The sequence below is a fragment of the Carassius carassius genome, chromosome 39 (assembly GCF_963082965.1).
Source record: "Carassius carassius chromosome 39, fCarCar2.1, whole genome shotgun sequence".
In the NCBI taxonomy this organism is placed as follows: domain Eukaryota; kingdom Metazoa; phylum Chordata; class Actinopteri; order Cypriniformes; family Cyprinidae; genus Carassius; species Carassius carassius.
Window position 1 is genome coordinate 28,106,393 of NC_081793.1, and position 19,502 is coordinate 28,125,894.

General features: G+C 35.1%; 1 protein-coding gene across 2 annotated transcripts; it reads left to right on the plus strand.

Moving 5' to 3' along the window:
- Positions 1-503: 503 nt before the first annotated feature.
- LOC132121722 (exocyst complex component 7-like) lies at positions 504-19,345 on the plus strand. Of its 2 annotated transcripts, XM_059531446.1 has the most exons (19): positions 504-697; positions 919-984; positions 4,067-4,251; positions 6,177-6,282; positions 6,363-6,585; positions 7,469-7,633; positions 10,493-10,555; positions 11,565-11,710; positions 11,775-11,927; positions 12,005-12,103; positions 13,351-13,413; positions 13,508-13,574; positions 15,597-15,662; positions 15,774-15,894; positions 17,231-17,326; positions 17,400-17,469; positions 18,653-18,694; positions 18,873-19,006; positions 19,086-19,345. In XM_059531446.1, the coding sequence occupies exons 1-19, from the start codon at positions 638-640 to the stop codon at positions 19,186-19,188; spliced, it is 2,028 nt and encodes a 675-aa protein (XP_059387429.1). In that variant the 5' UTR covers positions 504-637; the 3' UTR covers positions 19,189-19,345. The 2 variants fall into 2 exon arrangements, with proteins under 2 accessions (XP_059387429.1, XP_059387430.1); XM_059531447.1 differs by lacking the exon at positions 10,493-10,555 and having other exon boundaries at positions 505-697.
- Positions 19,346-19,502: the final 157 nt, after the last annotated feature.

Sequence of the window (19,502 nt, forward strand, 5' to 3'; positions counted from 1 at the left end):
TTGACATTTGAAATACCTTTAACTTCTTTATAGTTTTTGTTTAATATCTAACTTAAAGAGTTCATACTACATGTTTTCTTTGCGTGACATCATGCATTATGATGCTAAATAAGTTGTATATATTTATATACTGCTGTAAATTACTGTATATTTTATTTAGGTAAATTTAATAAAGTTGATGATTGATTTATTGTATCTCATTTTCAGTGAATTTACGAAATAAACGATTTGTTATGTTGAACCTGTGGTTAATGATAATATTGGGGTTTCAATCAATTGTTTTATATATAAGTAATAAAGAAAGGTGATTTTTAAATCCCAAAAACGTATATATTGCAAAAAAAAAAAAAAGTAATATTTTGGTGGTTTATTTTAGGGATTTTGTTTAAAAAAAAATCTGTAAGTCTTATTAATTAATTCAGCTGGATTTGGACTTTTTAAATTATTTTGTTTTATTTAATTCAAGCAACAATTCTTTTTTTATTTTTTTTGTACACGTGTTTCACATCACTGCTGTGTTTCCGTGTGTTGTATCGTTTCCGCTGTGTTCGCGTTAATGTTGTAATATATATCTGTGGATTTTGCATCGACCTGGACGGATCCATCTGTTGTATCCTTCACATTTCTTGCCGTCAGGATGATCCCGACCGAGGACGCGTCCGCTCGGAAGCAGGAGATCGAGGACAAACTCAAACAGGTCCGTTACAAAGAGGAAGAAGAAAGAATAACACGAGCATCTCGTGATCACGGAGCGGAAGTTATTTATCAATGTCATTCGCCAGAAATTAAGTGACTGTCATAAAAATAATCTCACAAAGCATTTTAGAAACTTAATTACATAAAAATGATAATGTCAAAAAATAAGGTGTTATTATGATTGAAAGTGTGAATATATCTTGAGCTGTTTGCTTTCTACAGGAACAAGAAACTCTGTCTTTTATTCGTGAAAGCCTGGAGAAGAGTGATCAGCTCACTAAAGGAATGGTGAGAGAGAGAGAGAGAGTGTGTGTGTGTGTGTGTGTGTGTGTGTGTGTGTGTGTGTGTGTGTGTGTGTGTGTGTGTGTGTGTGTCATAGGCGCCGATACCGTGGGTGCTCCGGGGCTCGAGCACCCACGGAAAATACCGAGCACCCACGGAAAATGAGCACCCACGTGTGCCAGTGCCAGACTGCCAGTAGGCTACATTTATTTAAAATTAAACATTGCAGTTGGCGCTATGAAGCGTCTGCCACACTGTGATTGGTTATGTTGTTGTCAGTGACAGTGACACCAGTCGCATGCATGTTCCATATCCTATCCACCAATCACAGCGTTTCTGAAAACGTCCCATCCCCCACTATACAGTGCCGTGCGAGTATGTAATCATTTACTGCTTTCCGTAATCACTAATCATTAATCAGACTAAAATGGACAGATCTGTTATAAAAAAAAAAAGCCAAACCTATTAATATTGATATATCGACATCCACCACAAGTGCCCTCTCAGATAATAAGCTATGTGCTTTGATCTTGATGTGTTGTCTATGTTATTCGTTCGCTATGAGACCTTATAGCCTCTTTCACACAGTAATACCAGTAAATTGCCGTAAAATTACCGGAACGACTTTACCAGTAAATTCAAAAATGCGCTGTTCACACAGTCAACAACATTCCGTCTTTTTTCCCGAAAAGCACCATTCACACATCCATTCCAAAATACCGGTAAATTCTGTGACGTCATAAACCTCCAAACAACTGCGCTGGTATTTATAAACATGAAGGGTAATACATGGTCAGTATTTCTGTTGATGGTTTCAATTTTTGTTTCAAACTTTAGTATTCATGCAACTACTTTTGTTACAGAGACATCGTAATAGACGACTGGTTTGAATAATTATACTCACCATTAATAAAACAACTGATGCTGTAGGGAGCTGACCAATTTAGTGAAATTCGTCTTGAAAGGATTAATAGCCCAACGAAGTTGCGATTGTAAATTGCAGTCTGTAAGACGCGCGATATCGCAGAAAAGGTGCGTTCACAAATGTAAACTATATGCTGATCCAAATTAATATCAAATAGTCTATCAGTGCAGATAAACAGTTCTGCATTTAAATTGAGTTAAAAAATATGTTGCAAAGTACCGGAAAAAAGTAATTACCATGAATGTGACAGAGGGAAATCTCAAAATATATATTTGAATTATTTACTAATAAACTAGTGTTTTCTGAGTCTGTGTCCCAAGGATGAAGTTGCCTGACTTGTCATCTCCTTATTAGACTCGCCTTCTATACGGATTATTATTGTAATAAAATAGTTTTTTTGTTTGTTTGTTTTTATTATTTCGTTAAGTAGTAATTTAAAGATTTCTACTGATATATGTATCATGTCTGTGAGGCATGTATTCGCTGAGTTTCGGTTTATTTTTGTAAGCGCTCCTGTTCAAGACGGCAGAAAGCATGTTTATTTTCTTTATTTTATATTTCTTTATTTTATATTATTATCTCGCTGGCACCTATATGTCCCAAAAAAGCGTGCTTTATCTTGCACTTTCCGCACAAAATATTCGATATAGTGTACATTTATATGGGTTTAACGTTAAAACATCGTTACATGCTTGAACTGTTTTATATCTTTAGATTTTATTTTAGACAATTCGTGATGATTTGAGAAGGCTAAACTGATCAAACAGGCTATGATCAACTCTCCCTCTCTGTGCTGGCCGCTTGTTACTTTAAAAACAAAACTTATAGGCCTGTTTAACGAACAAAAACTGATCCAAACATACAAAACTGAACTATTTTAATAGCTGAAACAGTATAAGCTGTTTTGGGAGAATAGGGGAAAAAGACGGGCTGAACATCCTCAAGTGAGTTGCGGGGCAAACTGAAAGTTGATGCCGAATGTCCAGCACTCTTCTCTTCTTCACTGCTCCGACTTCTCGTTTGTACCCTATGTGTTTTTCCCTAGGTACAAACTAAAATAAGTTGTAAAACTTAAGTTTTTTTTATTATTATTGTGTTCGGCATGATGGGTCGCGTGTGATTTCATGACGTGCCGCGGGTCGAGATCCACTGGTTTAAGTGAAGTGACATTCAGCCAAGTATGGTGACCCATACTCGGAATTTGTGCTCTGCGTTTAACCCATCCAAAGTGCACACACACAGAGCAGTGAACACACACACACACACACACACCTATATGAATAATGGATTCGAAACCTCAAAGAAAAGCCAGGCCACTATCAAAAGAAACCTCGGAACATAAATGAGGTAGACATTCCCAGAAACTCATTATTTTAGTCGCAACAATCGGTTAATGGAAACGCTGTCCTTTCGCAATAGTTTTTTAATCAATATTTACAAAACATTAATTTCCCAAGAAGCTGAACGCATTAGCGGTTACGTGTCAGTTAAACTTTTCATCTCCAATCCAAGTTTGTATTTTTGAGTGTACGCTGTTGTGTTTGTTTGTATCGGCCGCTGTCCATTAGCCTAAGGTTCTGAAATGCAATATTTTTTGAATAGCCTAGTCTATTATTTTTATTTTTTAAATGGCGTGCGCCCTTGAGCACCCACGGAGAAAAACATAAATCGGCGCCTATGGTGTGTGTGTATGTGTGTGTGTGTGTGTGTGCTCTTGTTTTTGTGACATATCAGGACACAACTCTGTATAATGTCATGGGTATGACACAGGTATTACAAGGAGAGGGTGACTTATGAGGACATAACCCATGTCCCCATTTTTCAAAACGCTTATAAATCATACAGAATGAGTTTTTTTGAGAAAGTAAAAAGGCACAAAGTTTCCTGTGAGGGTTAGGGTTGGTGTAGGGCCATAGAATATACAGTTTGTTCAGAATAAAAACCATTACACCTATCGGATGAACACACTTTTGACGAAAACAAACGTGTGTCTGTGTTTGTGTGAGTGTGAGAGTGTGTGTGATCCTGGTTGTAAGATATAAGATAATCAAACTGAACTAGCAGCCTTTGTGGAGTGCTATTAGCTGAACACATTTATTTATCTGCTGTAAATCTGATGTTGTGGATGTCTCGATGAATGAAGCGTGTTTTGTCTCCTGTGAGGTGTCCATCCTGTCCTCGTTCGAGAGCCGTCTGATGCAGCTGGAGAACTCCATCATCCCGGTCCATAAACAGACGGAGAACCTGCAGCGTCTGCAGGAGAACGTGGATGTAACCCTCTCCTGCATGGACCACGTCATCAGTTATTATCAAGTGGCCAAAGACACCGACAAGATCATTCGGGAAGGGTGAGACTCATGTTCAGCGACAGACAGAACATACATCAGCTCAAAACTGTAGAAGTCATCTTTAATTCACAAAACATAACAACAGCCCTGTCTGTTCATTTCTGTTTATTATTCAATACAGATATACTATTTTATTTATATTTCAGGGATTCTTAGGACATTTCTATTGAATTAATCATTTTAATATTTAAAGTTATTTACATTATTAATAACATTTCATATTTATTTAATATTTTAATTAAATTATGACATATAATCACCAGTGCACAAGTAGCACTTCAAACGACAAAAACACACACAATTATGTCAAAATGCACAGTTTTGGCGAGTGATTTTGTAAACACAGCCATAAATGAGTTATAAACTCCAAAATAATCCTAAAGATTTAGGAGAAAACCAGATGTGTGTCAGATGTGCATCATGCACGTCAGATTTTAAAGAGACAGCACTGCTTTTAAAGTGAAACTTTCTGAAGTCTGAAATCACAGAAATGAGAAAGAGAAATCACTCGACTGTTCTAGTCGCTGATTAACTTTTGTAGCTTGAATAAAAAATAAATTGATATGGTTTATGCAAATGCGATTAATAGTTTATGTGAAGATTGTTTAACATTCACTTAATTTAAAAGTTATATTTTTCATAGCCTACACTGTAAAAAAAAAAACGTAGATTCTACGGTAAAACGCTGGCAGCTGGGGTTGCCAGAATTCCACCGTAAAGTTACGGGTAAAACATTTTTTTCTTTTACGGTTGGCAGCCATTGTCATTGTTGTTTCTACGGTTAAATCTGGTGCTTGAGTCAATGATTTACTGTAAAATAAAAAGTATTAACTTTAGGAAAAAACAATTTTTTGGTTTAACAGTTTTATACCGTAAAAAATAGTTACACTGTTGTAGGTTTAACGGTTTTACTTTATATTTACAGTTTAATACCATAATTTAATTGATATAATATTTATATTCGAACTTATTGAAGCACTGAAATCTATTTTGTACCTTCGTATTACACTGGTAACCACCAAAAGCAGGTGGTGATGAGAGAGTCACGTGGTGAAACAAAGCCCATCACAAGCAGCTTTTAAATAATAAGATATATAGAAGTTGCATGGTCTCATTCACACAAGCACTAAACACCATCATGGTGAGACTCATTAAACTGAAATATGCAATAAACATTAATTTAACAACATTTTATGTAACATACAAACCTAATAAACATAACAGATGAGAAAAAATTAAGGAGAAACATAGTTATTTCAAAGAAAAAACATCAAATGCAAACAAAATTTGAAATGCAACGCAGAGAATTCTGGGAACGTAAGTTTACGGTTTTTCCCTGTAAAGTTTACAGGACATTACCGTTAACCAGTAAACAGGTTTGTACTGTAGCATTTTCACAGTTTTTTACCGTTAAAATCACAGTCATTTTTTACAGTGTAGATAAAAGTACAAAAAACACTTTTAGTGTTTACTGTAGTGTTGAATGGCTAAAATTGAGAGGAAGATGCATTTATAGGAGACACCATCACCAGTATTAACAAAAATGTGTTTGTGTAAAAGAGATGTCATTAAACATATTTAAAATATAATATAAAATATACCATCTTTATGTTGTTTCTACATTCATTTGGAGGTTCAGTCTGAAAATATGACATTATATTAATTACAAAAAATGTGTGATTATTTTTTCTTCTTCTTTTTTTTTGATTGACAGACAACACAAATGTTAACCTTTCATAGTCATTGCTGTTGATATGAATTCATTTTACTGCTGAATATGCATTTAATTGTAAATAATTATTTTATTTATTAGATTGGGATAGCCCCCATCCCCCATGGCCCCCTTAAAATGTTCAATTCGATAATCCGGCCCTCAAATGAAATTAATTGAAGACACTGATATTGGTCAATCGCTGCTCTTGCAGGCCTGCAGCTCATCTGGAAGAGTATCTGGCCTGCATTGCAAAGATCCAGAAAGCCGTGGAGTATTTTCAGGACAACAATCCTGACAGTCCTGATCTCAACACTGTGGTACGTATGTCACACGCTCACAAACCTGTCACGCTTCTTCAGTCTGTATGAAGCTGCTCAGCGAGGCTGTCATGTTGCAGAAAGCACGCTTCGAGAAGGGTAAGGAGCTGCTGGAGGCGGAGTTTCGCAGCCTGCTGATGCGCTACAGCAAGCCAGTGCCACCCGTCCTCATCCTGGACGCCATCGGAGGAGACGAGGACATGGAGGTGCAGGAGGACGTGACGCTGAAGCACCTGCCTGAAGCCGTTCTGAAGAACATCATCCGCATCTCTGGCTGGCTGCTTGAGAACGGATGCAACCAAGGTGGTTTTAATTTCGTGCCGCCCACTGTTTTTCCATCCATTTTTCCCATAGAGATTTTTAAAAAGTCTTTGTTAAAGCACTTTACGCCGCTTAAGCCAGCTACGAGGTGAATCACAACATTACAAACATTTATTGAAAGCAAAAACATGCATGAAAATCAGAACTACAATCCCATGAAGCATTGCAAATGTCATAATCAAATTTAAAATATTAAAAATAAAACTATTCATTTTAAGTTGGTAATTGTCATTTTTTTCTTTTCAGGTTTCTTCTCAAACAATTATTATAATTAAATTATAATATTAAATATATTACATACTTTTAGTATTTTACATTATTTGCACTATTTCAATAGTTATATTTCATATTTTAAATAAATTATGAAATATAAGTATTGTAAAGTCTCAAGGCTGCATTCATGGGCTCAAAATGAAAAATACAATAAAAACAATAATATTATTATACTATACCATTTTGTTTTAATAAAAATAAATAATACAGATTCAAATAACTGATAGAAACAAGTATGTCATTTTAAATTGTCATTTTAAGTTTTTTCAGGGGTGTGGGCGGAGCTCTTCTGGCTCACTTTGCTCAATGCAACACTCTGATTGGTGGAATTTTCTGTACAGCCTAATGGGTAATGTAGTTTTTCACCACAAGTTATGGTATTAAACATTATTTAAAAAATACGTTGAATTAATGTGAACATAGTTTTAATAAAAGCATCTATCATCGATGAACAATCTCACATCAGCTCTGCATTTAATGGTTAATCTGTCATCATTAACACCCCCTGTGGAGAAAATGAATGGGTTTTACTTCCAGAACTCGACTGTTACTCGTGTTTGAGATCTCATGTCTTGTGTTTGTCTGTCTGCAGACTTCATGAACGTGTATTTCCAGATCCGGTCCAGTCAGCTGGATCGCTCCATTAAGGGTCTAAAGGAGCATTTCCGTAAGAACATCGCCAGCTCTGCCACCCACTCGCCCGCCGTTCAGACCAAACGCAAGGAGACGTCCACCAAGAAGCCTCCCAAAAGACCAGGTCAGCGACCTTTAACCCTTCACCCCACTAGACCGGGTCTCTTTGGGTTTCTGCTGGTCCTGATGGGTCACGATCAGCTGTATCTGACCTCCATGACCTCGTTCTCCTCTTTTCTTCTTCCTAACCGTCTCCTCTCCTCTTTCCTCTTCTCTGTCTCACTGGTGTCTGATGATGTCAGTCTACATCCCAGGTAAAGTCACAGCTGTGTTTGTGACGCTGTGACTCTTCTGACCCCTCTAACAGACCAAAACTGTCTCTCCTCATGTTTGACAAGATGCTTATTATTGCTGAAGAAAACATCTACTGCATATTAACTGCTTAATAAAGGGGTCATATCATGATAAGTCACAATTATATTTGAAATCGTGAACTATGAAGATTATATGCAAACTAGCCTTGTTCAGAAACCTTCTTGATTATTTATGACATCAGCTGTAAGCTCGTGAATTTTTGGGCAGTCCTCATTGACATCAACACATATTGAGAGTCTGTAATAACCACCCTCTTCCTTTTCAAGGGTCAAAAAGAATGAAAATGCACCTGACAAACTAAACGATGCCAGGAAACATTTCTTAAAGTTGTAATGGATCTCAGGGAAGACTGTGAGTGATGATATAAAATGATGCTGTGACCCTTTAGACACATGCCTTTTGTTTTCACTGTGTGATGTGTTTGAGTTTATAATGTTAAATCATTTGAGCAATCATAATCAACAATCATATGTGATATTTGTGCTGTGTGTGTGTGTGTGGTCCAAAATTAACATGCATGCTCCTACTAATGACTAGTCAATTGGGAAACTGTACTGGCTATAAATAAATCATAAAAAGTACAGTTTGCATAAACATTGCAACCAATATATTTATATAAATCCACTGTTAAGTTCAGAGTAAAGGCACTTTGATTACCTCAGCATTATGCATTTAGATTACTGAACACAATTCTGTAAATGAATAATGTATTTATTACAGTAGAAAGAAAGCAACATTGAATTAATCGACAAAGCTAATTTTTTTAAACAGTGTTTCAGATATGCTTTGAATGCAATTAAATTCAAATATTAGTTTGTTTAATCAGTTTATTTATTGATGTTTTTATTTTAAAAAGTTTAAAATAGTTTGAAGACATGCAAGTCACAAGAAGTGTTGTCTTTGCTTACTTTAATTGTTTTTGATCTGAAGAAGAAAAAACAGAAAGTGTCAGATTGTGCAAGTGAGGTCAGAAAAATAAACTTAAAAAATGTTTCTTGTTTTAAGCATAAATTTGATCCTTTGTATAAATATCTGTTCTGAAAAGTCAGTTTGACCATTCTATGATTTAGTTCCTAATAGTAATGGGAAGCTGCAGCTTTATTGAGTTTCATCAGATTTGAGGTTTGTCAGTAGTTAGTGTTGGACCGTGTGTGTGTGTGTGTGTGTGTGTGTGTGATAGCTGTGGTGTTGGCTGTAGTCTCGGAGGGATCTGGATTTCTCTCAGTTGTTGCTCTGGTGTCCTCTGTTTTCCTCCTGCGATCCCTGCATGTCTCTCTCTCTCTCTCTCTCTCTCTCTCTCTCTCTCTCTCTCTCTCTCTCTCTCTCTCTCTCTGTTTGGGTGTTGATGGGCGTAAGGCTCAGAATCTGCTCAAACAGTACTCTCAGCATGGCCTGGATGGGGAAAAAAGGGTTGTAACCTCACTCCTTTGGAAGGTAAAGAGGTGTTTCTGGTGTCTTTCCTCTCGAGCTCTGTCTCTGTTTTCTCTCTCTGTTTTTCAACTGTTGTTCCTGCATTTCGGAAAACAACAGTCCGATAACACAGAAACTTATGTGCCACAGCAGTATCGTCTTCACCGATTTCAAACCAACCTCAGAATGGAGAAAGCCACGTTTGTCTCATAAAAAAAAAATTACAATTATTTTAGAAATTCTATATTAATAGCTCTAAAATAACTTTATTTTTATTAAATAAAATAATAAATAATAATTGTGTAATTAATATTATTAATAATAATTTTTTTTCTTTAGTGAGTTGCGTAAGTTGCCAAAATAACTTACAGAACATGTAAAATATGTTGCAAAAGCAGCGTTTGACTGTCATTTAATGCAGGAAATTTGACTTGTTAAGTTTTTTATTTTATTTTGCTTAAAGTGATTATTAAATGTTTTCTGAAAACATCGCTATGTATACTTGACATCATACTATCAGTATTGTTATTGTTAACTAAAACTATTTAAAAAAATTATTATGTGAAATAAAGCTGAAATAAAAAAATTTAACAAAAAAAAAACTTAAATGAAAATAAACTTTGGCAACTAACTAAAATAAAGTAAGTTTGAAGTGCTAAAATGAAATAAATCTAAATCACATATAAATGATAAAAAAATGTAAATGAACAGAATTTAAATATTAAATTAAATTAACACTGAAACTATAAAAAAATAGCATATAAATAACAGTACATAAACAGTACAATTTTTTTATAAAACAGAAACTATAAAAAAAGCATTTATTTATTTATTAATTTATAAAACAGCATGTAAATATAATTTCTTTTATTAACACTGAAACTATAAAATTAGCATATAAAAGAAGTAAAAAAAATGAAAATAACACTGAAACTATAAAAATAGCTTTTATATAACATTATATAAATTACTAAAAATGACTGTGTGCATCTCAGTGGAATCCGATTTCTCCAGCTGTGTTCTGGTGTTGAGTTGAGCGTGGCAGCAGGTTTCTCTCTCAAGCTGAGGACAAACTGTCCTGACATCAGTGTTTCCCATAAGTCTTTGTGCTTTACTGGGTCCATCGGTGCTTTATGGGTGAGTTTGTTCAGCACTCTCTCTGTAACCCGGGTCATGTGACTTTATCCTAGCCAATCAGGTTTCGATCATGACCTGCGAGGGGTTAAGCACCTGTCTGACTACAAGCACGGGGCGACTGCAGGTGAGTCTGAGCTCAGAGATCACAACAACAGGGTTAAAGAACAGCTACGAAATGTATTAAAAAAACGAATGATGTGACTTTTACATTAGTCACAAGTGAACACACATTTTGTGTAAATCATTTTGTTTTATGTTCAAAATAATATGTATTTTAATGTTTATACCATTGCAGCGGTCCAGCTAAAGATCATCTGTTCACAGGTTTTGAGTGCGTTTACAAACTGAGGGACTTTATATGTGTTTTACATTTAATTGTATTATTTTTAAATTAAAATTAGGAATTTAGATTTTTTTTTAATATATATATATATATATATATATATATATATATATATATATATATATATATATATATATATAATTTTCTTGTTATGTATTTATATTACTTAACATATTCTTTTGTTTCATCTTTAAGCATTATTATTACTATTAATAATAATAATAATAATAGCAATAAAATTAATTAATTATAATATTATTAATTATTTAAAAATATTAATTTTAGTTTTAAAAGTAAGTGATTGTCATTTCATTCAACATTGAGACCTTAAAAATAAAAAAAAGTGGAAATCAGACATTTAATTGTATTAATTAAAAATATGAACGTTATTATTTATTAATGTATGGAATTTATAATACAATTTAATGTATTCATATATTTCACTTTAAAGCAGTATTATCATTATTATTATTAAACTAATTCATGATTAATTATAATATTATCAATCATTTTAAAATATTAATTTCAGTTTGAAGAGTCAGTTTTTCTGTCAGTTTATTCAACAGTCTTTTTTAGTGATCATTTACCAACGGTTTCCTTCAGTATCATGCAACATTATGATACTAAGAAAAAATGATTCGGAAATGAGAAACCTCTTTATTTTTCATTCATGATCTCATATTGATCAGATATGCCTAAAACTGCAGTGTTTCATTACTGCATCACTGACGGCACAAAACACAATGATAAAAATGTTGTGTGTGTGTCTGTGACTGTGTGTGTGTCTCAGGGAAGGATGACGTGTTGGACATCGAGGTCGATTCGTACGTCCACTGCATCAGTGCGTTTGTGAAGCTGGCTCAGAGCGAATACGCTTTACTGACCCAGATCATCCCAGAACATCACCAGAAGAAGACCTTCGACTCGCTCATCCAGGTGAGGGCCGTGTGTGTGTGTGTGTGTGTGTGTGTGTGTGTGATCACAGTGTTTGTCTCTGCAGGAAGCGCTGGATAATCTGAAGCTGGAGGGTGATAACATCGTCTCTGCGGCGCAGCGAGGCATCATGAGACACGATTACTCCTCTGTGCTGACCGTCTTCCCCATCCTGCGCCATCTCAAGCAGACCAAGCCAGACTTTGACGCCACGCTACAGGTAGAGAGAGACCGAGAACGAGAATGAAAGGTCTTTTTGGCATTGCCAATGATGTCATATCCTGTGTTGCTGTGCAGGGAACGGCTGCCAGCACCAAGAACAAGCTCCCAGCTCTCATCACTTCTCTGGAGAGCACCGGAGCCAAAGCGCTGGAGGAGTTTGCTGACAGCATTAAAGTAATCACACACAACCACTTCAGCGATCGAAAGAGCGAAAGTTCAGTCTGTCGACTCTCTGATCTCACTGCTGGTTATATAAGTGTGTGTGTGTGTGTGTGTGTGTGTGTGTGTGTGTGTGTGTGTGTGTGTGTGTGATCCATTAAACAAGCATATAAAAACCCTCTCCATGTGTTTTAAATCATAACAGGGTTTTTTTATTTTTTTATCTCAGGTTCAAATATTGAGCAGCAACCCTTTGACGCTATTAATACATACATATTAACTATTCTTTTTATAAATTAAAAAGAACGGATTTTAATTTTGTCTTTTTATAAATTTAAATCATTTTAATTTTTTTTTTTTTTCGTGTGTGACGAATAAAAATCTTGAATAATAAAAAAAAATCTTGAAAGGTGATATCAGGTGCAGAATTATATTATTTTATTATTATTTTATTTATTGTTTTTGTTCATTTTAAATGATTTATTATTTTTGTTATCATCAAAATAAATTATAAATATTATTAATAATTTAAACATAGTTAATTACTATTTAATATATATATATATATATATATATATATATATATATATATATATATATATATATATATATATATATATATAATGTAATATTCATCATTTTAATTGTTTAATTATTTTAATTGTACTGTTGAATAATAGTTATAATTACATGTGTAATTTTTATTAATAATGATAAAAATGATTATTATATATTTTTATTACATATTTAGATTATTATAAAATAATACAATTTTTATATTTTTTATATTAGATGTATACACACACTCATTTTAATCATTTTATCTGCTAAATTAAATGCACAACCACTTCTAAATAATTTATTTTAAATAATTCACATAATTTACATTTTCATAATTTGTTATATTTTATAATATTTAGAATGAATTATTACACTTATTTTAATAACACTAATCATTTGAAATGAAATGATTTGCGTTTATATAAAATGTAAACCAATTTCTTTTAAAATAATTTACTTATTAATTTAAATGATTGAAATTTAACTATTTTTAATGTTATAATATTTTTTATAATTAATTACTTTTATTTTAATAATAATAATAATTCAAAATTGGTAAATGTTTCATACATTTTGGTATACTATAAATATAACGCATTTTATTATATTATAAAACCTAAGGAACATTCCTCATTACACTCACATCATTATATTAAAGATTAATGTAGTGTTCTGTCACGTGATGTTCTCTGCTCCAACAGAACGATCCGGATAAAGAGTACAACATGCCGAAAGACGGAACCGTCCACGAGCTCATCAGCAATGTAAGGTCCCTGAGAGTAATACAGACAGTGATGCTGATTTGTTTTAAGAGCAGAAAAAGACACTCTTTCTCTTTCTCTGATTGGTTCTCGTCAGGCCATTCTGTTCCTGCAGCAGCTGCTGGACTTCCAAGAAACAGCCGGAGCGATGCTGGCCTCTCGGGGTACAGCAGAAACACTTCACAGATAGATCCAAGAGATTTACTGCCTTCAGAAATCAGAAAAAGTCGTAAATGTCTTGCGCTGCTGAGTTTTTCATCACATTCATGTTCATAACACACCGTCCTCACCCTCCAGTCTGCTTATTTGTGATCTGTTTACATTTCCTGTGGTCTGCATTTCCTTTTCCTTTGGTTTTCCTGAAAAGCGTTTAGCAGAGCAAGCATGATCAGTGTTTAGAGCAAATTCAACCATTTTCAGCTTCTCTGCTGCTTTTTTTTCGTTCTCCATCCTGCAGACGGAGCACTAAATAACAATCATTAGTCCCTAAATAACCATATTAGTGCTCAAAGTACCGCTTTTGGCCTTCATTAGTGCTTAAACCTTATTTTTGTTGTTGGATCTGCTAAGAAGTTTTGCCTTGTGATCAAATGATCAGAATGTAATATTATATGGTGCGTATTTTCATTTAATTCAATCATTTTATTATAATATTTTCTAAATGTATGTACATATATTATAAATATTAATAATTAAAATATTTAGTCAGAAATTAAAATAATATATTTATTATGTTCTATATATTCATTAATTTATATGCATTTATTATAGTTAATATAATTTAATTATTACATTTCATTTTAAAATATTATTAGTATTATTTTTATTGCTGTAGTTGAAATGGTCTGTGATGATCTGAAAGTAACATTTTCTGTTAAATTATATAATAATAATAATAATAAATCATTTAAAAAAATCATTATTTTAGATATTTTTACAAATTAGTATTATTTCTTAAAATGATTACAATTAATTATACTGTTAATAATTAAAATATTAAATCAGAAAGCAATGTGTTCTGTATGTCTGTTAATTTCTAGTTTTCTTTATTATTATTATTTTGTTCAGTACACACCAGTGCATGCCACTCTGTAGCTCCTCCCACTGCTTCCTCGACCCCGCCCTCTCATCTCTGCATCTCTGTCATTGGCTGGCTCTTAGTGGTGAAGCTCTTCACTAACAGAACTGTTGTAACTTCTCACTCTCTGCCTCTTTCTCTCTCTCTCTCTCTCTCTCTCTCTCTCTCTTTCTCTCTATTCTGCTTTGCTTCTGTCCTGTAGTATTTGGGGACACTTACAATATTCCTTTAGACCCCGAGGTAAGCGGACGAGCAGAGACTTTACAGACATGAAACCAGAGCTGACACCATTCACATGTCGTCGATGCATGATGTACTGCAGAATAACCTTTACAAACATGTTTCACTCTGAAATACTTCAAATTATAGAAGTATAATAGACAGCTTTCCTGTTTTGACCCCAGATGCAGAATTGTATTATTAATTTATTTATAGCATTTTATTATTATTAATATTTATAATATTTTTATATTATTTAATGTTGTTTTATGCATTGTTGTTGTATTATTACTATTGTTATTATTGAATATTATAAAAATAAATTCATATTTATATATATATATATATATATATATATATTATAATTAATATTTAATTTGTTTAATAATTATAAATAATAGTAATATTATAATTCTGTAGATCATTTAAATTATTTAAAATATATTTTTAAATTTAATATAAAATTAAAAGAATATTTATTTGACATAAAATGTGGAGTATTCCAGAGTGAAGCTGGCATTATAATATTATTGGTTTTTATTTTTTTCATTATTATTTAGTAATATTATATAATCTTAAAATCTAAATGTAGTTAAATGAACTGAACTAAACGATGTAAAAGAGATGCACTTAATAATTCACAAGTACACCAGAAACATTTATGATGGAAGAAGACAGGGAAATGCAATTCTGATTTCACGTTGACGTCAAACTTTGTACTGTCTTTCTGAATCACTTACTGCTTTTGCTTTTCAGACATGCATATGTTTCTAATAGACTTACAAGCTTTAAAAAATGATTTACTTGTGCTCAATTAAATATTCTGTCTATAGAAAGTAAGAGTGTATTGTATATTAAACTAATGAAACGTCTCTGGTCTTGTCTTCAGAGAGCAGCGCGTCCGCCAGCAGCTACAGTTCAGAGTTCAGCCGGAGACTCCTGAGCACATACATCTGTAAGACACACACACAGACACAACTGTTTATAATTAATACTAGAATATCACAGGTTGTGTTTGGAATAAATGATGTTAGGTTCAGTATGAGGGAATCCGCTGTGTTTGCAGATAAAGTTCTCGGTAATCTGCAGCTGAATCTGTCCAACAAAGCTAAAGTGTACGAAGATCCGGCCCTGAGCGCCGTCTTTCTTCACAACAACTACAACTACATCCTCAAATCCCTGGAGAAGTGAGTCCGTTCACACTCTTCATGCGGACTTATTCAGAACATCAGAGGCTTCAGTTCACTGACCAATCAGAGACTAGAGCACGCTTACATGCTCAGTACTGGCCAATCAGAAGCTAGAGCACGCTTACACGCTCAGTACTGTCCAATCAGAAGCTAGAGCACGCTTACACACTCAGTACTTGCCAATCAGAAGCTAGAGCACGCTTACACGCTCAGTACTGGCCAATCAAAGACTAGAGCACGCTTACACGCTCAGTACTGGCCAATCAGAAGCTAGAGCACGCTTACACGCTCAGTACTGGCCAATCAAAGACTAGAGCACGCTTACACGCTCAGTACTGGCCAATCAGAAGCTAGAGCACGCTTACACGCTCAGTACTGGCCAATCAAAGACTAGAGCACGCTTACACGCTCAGTACTGGCCAATCAGAAGCTAGAGCACGCTTACACGCTCAGTACTTGCCAATCAGAAGCTAGAGCACGCTTACACGCTCAGTACTGGCCAATCAAAGACTAGAGCACGCTTACACGCTCAGTACTGGCCAATCAGAAGCTAGAGCACGCTTACACGCTCAGTACTGGCCAATCAGAAGCTAGAGCAGGCTTAAACGCTCAGTACTGGCCAATCAAAGACTAGAGCACGCTTACACGCTCAGTACTGGCCAATCAGAAGCTAGAGCACGCTTACACGCTCAGTACTGGCCAATCAGAAGCTAGAGCACGCCTACACTCTCAGTACTGGCCAATCAGAAGCTAGAGCACGCTTACACACTCAGTACTGGCCAATCAGAAGCTAGAGCACGCTTACACGCTCAGTACTGGCCAATCAAAGACTAGAGCACGCTTACACGCTCAGTACTGGCCAATCAAAGACTAGAGCACGCTTACACGCTCAGTACTGGCCAATCAGAAGCTAGAGCACGCTTACACACTCAGTACTGTCCAATCAGAAGCTAGAGCACGCTTACACGCTCAGTACTGGCCAATCAAAGACTAGAGCACGCTTACACGCTCAGTACTGGCCAATCAGAAGCTAGAGCACGCTTACACACTCAGTACTGGCCAATCAGAAGCTAGAGCACGCTTACACACTCAGTACTGGCCAATCAGAAGCTAGAGCACGCTTACACACTCAGTACTGGCCAATCAGAAGCTAGAGCACGCTTACACACTCAGTACTGGCCAATCAGAAGCTAGAGCACGCTTACACACTCAGTACTGGCCAATCAGAAGACAGCTCTCCACATAATCTCTCCCCTTATTTCCTCATTGAATATTTTGATTACCTTGAAGTCAAGTTATAGAGGTCAAGTGTGGTGTGTTTTCTGTTGTCGAGGTCTAAGTTGATTCAGCTGGTCGCTGTGACCCATGAGAAGGTGGAGGAATCATACAGAGAGCTCATCGAGCAGGAGATCCAGAACTACCAGGACAGGTAAAACCACAAGATACAGACACAAGAACCGTCCTGTGATCAATCAGTGAATGACCTTCTGACCTCCACACAGCCACAGCTGGAAGAAGGTCACAGTGCATCTGGCAGAGAGAAACATCCCAGCATTCCAGCCTGGAACCAAAGTGAGATCGTCACACACGGACACACACACACACACACGTTTGTTTTTGTGTAAAGTGTGTTCATCCCATAGGTGTAATGGTTTTTATTCTGTACAAACTGTATATTCTATGGCCCTACACCAACCCTACACCTAACCCTAACCCTCACAGGAAACTTTGCATTTTTACTTTCTCAAAAAACTCATTCTGTATGATTTAGAAGCGTTTTGAAAAATGGGGACATGGGTTATGTCCTCATAAGTCACCCTCTCCTTGTAATACCTGTGTCATACCCATGTCATTATACAGAGTTGTGTCCTGATATGACACAAAAACTAGAGCACACACACACACACACACACACACACACACACACAAAGACACACACACATGCACAGACGCACACACACACTCACTCACACACACACACACACACACACACACACACACACACACACAGAGACAGACACAAACAGACAGACACACACACACACACAAAGAGACAGACAAAAACAGACACACTCACACACACACACTCACACGCACACAGACACACACACATAGAGGCACACACATACACACACACACACACACACACAAAGTGAATCAGACCAGAAACAGACTTGAGTTAGATTTTATTTTCTGTTTTAAGTTTAATTTCAGTTATTTTATTGTTTTGTTGTGATTTTGTCATGTTTATAATTTTTTTTAAAATCTCTAAATAGTTTTACATTTTAATTTATTTATTTTAGTGTATTTATTTGTTTTAGGAATATTTTGAATGACATTGTGCTTTTATATTTAATATTTTCTGTTTTCACTTTTGTTAAAGCTTTTATTAAAGCTAATTTTGTTGTGTTTGGTTGATTTGATTATTATTTATTTATGCTATTATAGTTAAGCAAATCAAAAATGAAATACATTTTTTAAAATATTTTTTTATTGTAATATTTTATTTTAGTTTAAGTGTATTTTTTTTCAAGTAACGTTTTTATTTATTTATTTATTTTAGTTTTTGTTAACTAATAACTGCTCAAATGCAAGCACAAAAGCTTGGCCAGTGTATCGCAAGCATTCAGTCCTGCTTTTATTATATGGCCGTTCTGATGCATGTTGGAACACAGTGATGCATGACAGCTTCTGCGTTTAACTGCAGTATTTGGTCGTATTTTAATCGTGCTCTCTGGTGTTTGCGTTTATGTAGCTCAAAGACAAGGAACGACAGATCTTCAAGGACAAATTCAAGGTGAGAGACATTCATGCATCTTCTGTAACAATCACTGAATTCATCCCGACGAGTCATGTTCAGATGTGAGTCTCAAAAATGATCATCAGGTTTTTTTCCTCTTTATTCTCATTATATCAGACTATATAAGCCATAAAGCCTGATGGGTCAAACCAGGCTTTGTGTTGTGTGTTTGCAGGGTTTTAATGACGGTCTGGAGGAGCTGTGTAAGATCCAGCAGGGCTGGGCGGTTCCTGATAAAGAGCAGCGGGATGCCATCCGCCAGGCTCAGAAGAGAGTGGTTTCAGAGGCTTATAGAGCCTTCCTCCAGCGGTGCGACATACACACACACTTACACACACATCATCAGGACCTTTTTCAGTGTAATGACCACGTTTATATGCTTTTACAGATGCGCAAACATTTCATTCACCAAATATCCAGAGAAATATCTCCGATACTCAGCGGAGCAGGTGGAGGAGATGATTGACAAGCTCTTCGACACTTCTGCCTAGGCCACGCCCACTCGTCACCATAGCCACGCCTCTGCTTCATCACACACATCACAACGTGGAACGTCTGTGTATTTTTGCTTGCTTTTTGTATAAATGTATTTATGTGTATGTTTTTTGGGATTTAACTGCAGTAAATAAAGAGAATTCAGTTTCTTCAGTTCAGTTTCCTGTAATATTTTCAGGTTCAAACTTACAAACACGTGTGTTATGTGCAATAAAAACTGTCATCAATTTCACAATGATGACGAATAATAATGAAAAGAATTATTATAATTTTTCATTATTATATTGTTTTTATATGTAAAAATGATAAA

Bases quoted from the DNA above. Each gene is read 5' to 3' on its own strand.
- LOC132121722 (XM_059531446.1), top strand. From the start codon at position 638: ATGATCCCGACCGAGGACGCGTCCGCTCGGAAGCAGGAGATCGAGGAC. The intron at 7,634-10,492 runs GTCAGCGACCTT...CTAGCCAATCAG, and splicing joins GAAGCCTCCCAAAAGACCAG to GTTTCGATCATGACCTGCGA. The intron at 12,104-13,350 runs GTAATCACACAC...CTGCTCCAACAG, and splicing joins AGTTTGCTGACAGCATTAAA to AACGATCCGGATAAAGAGTA.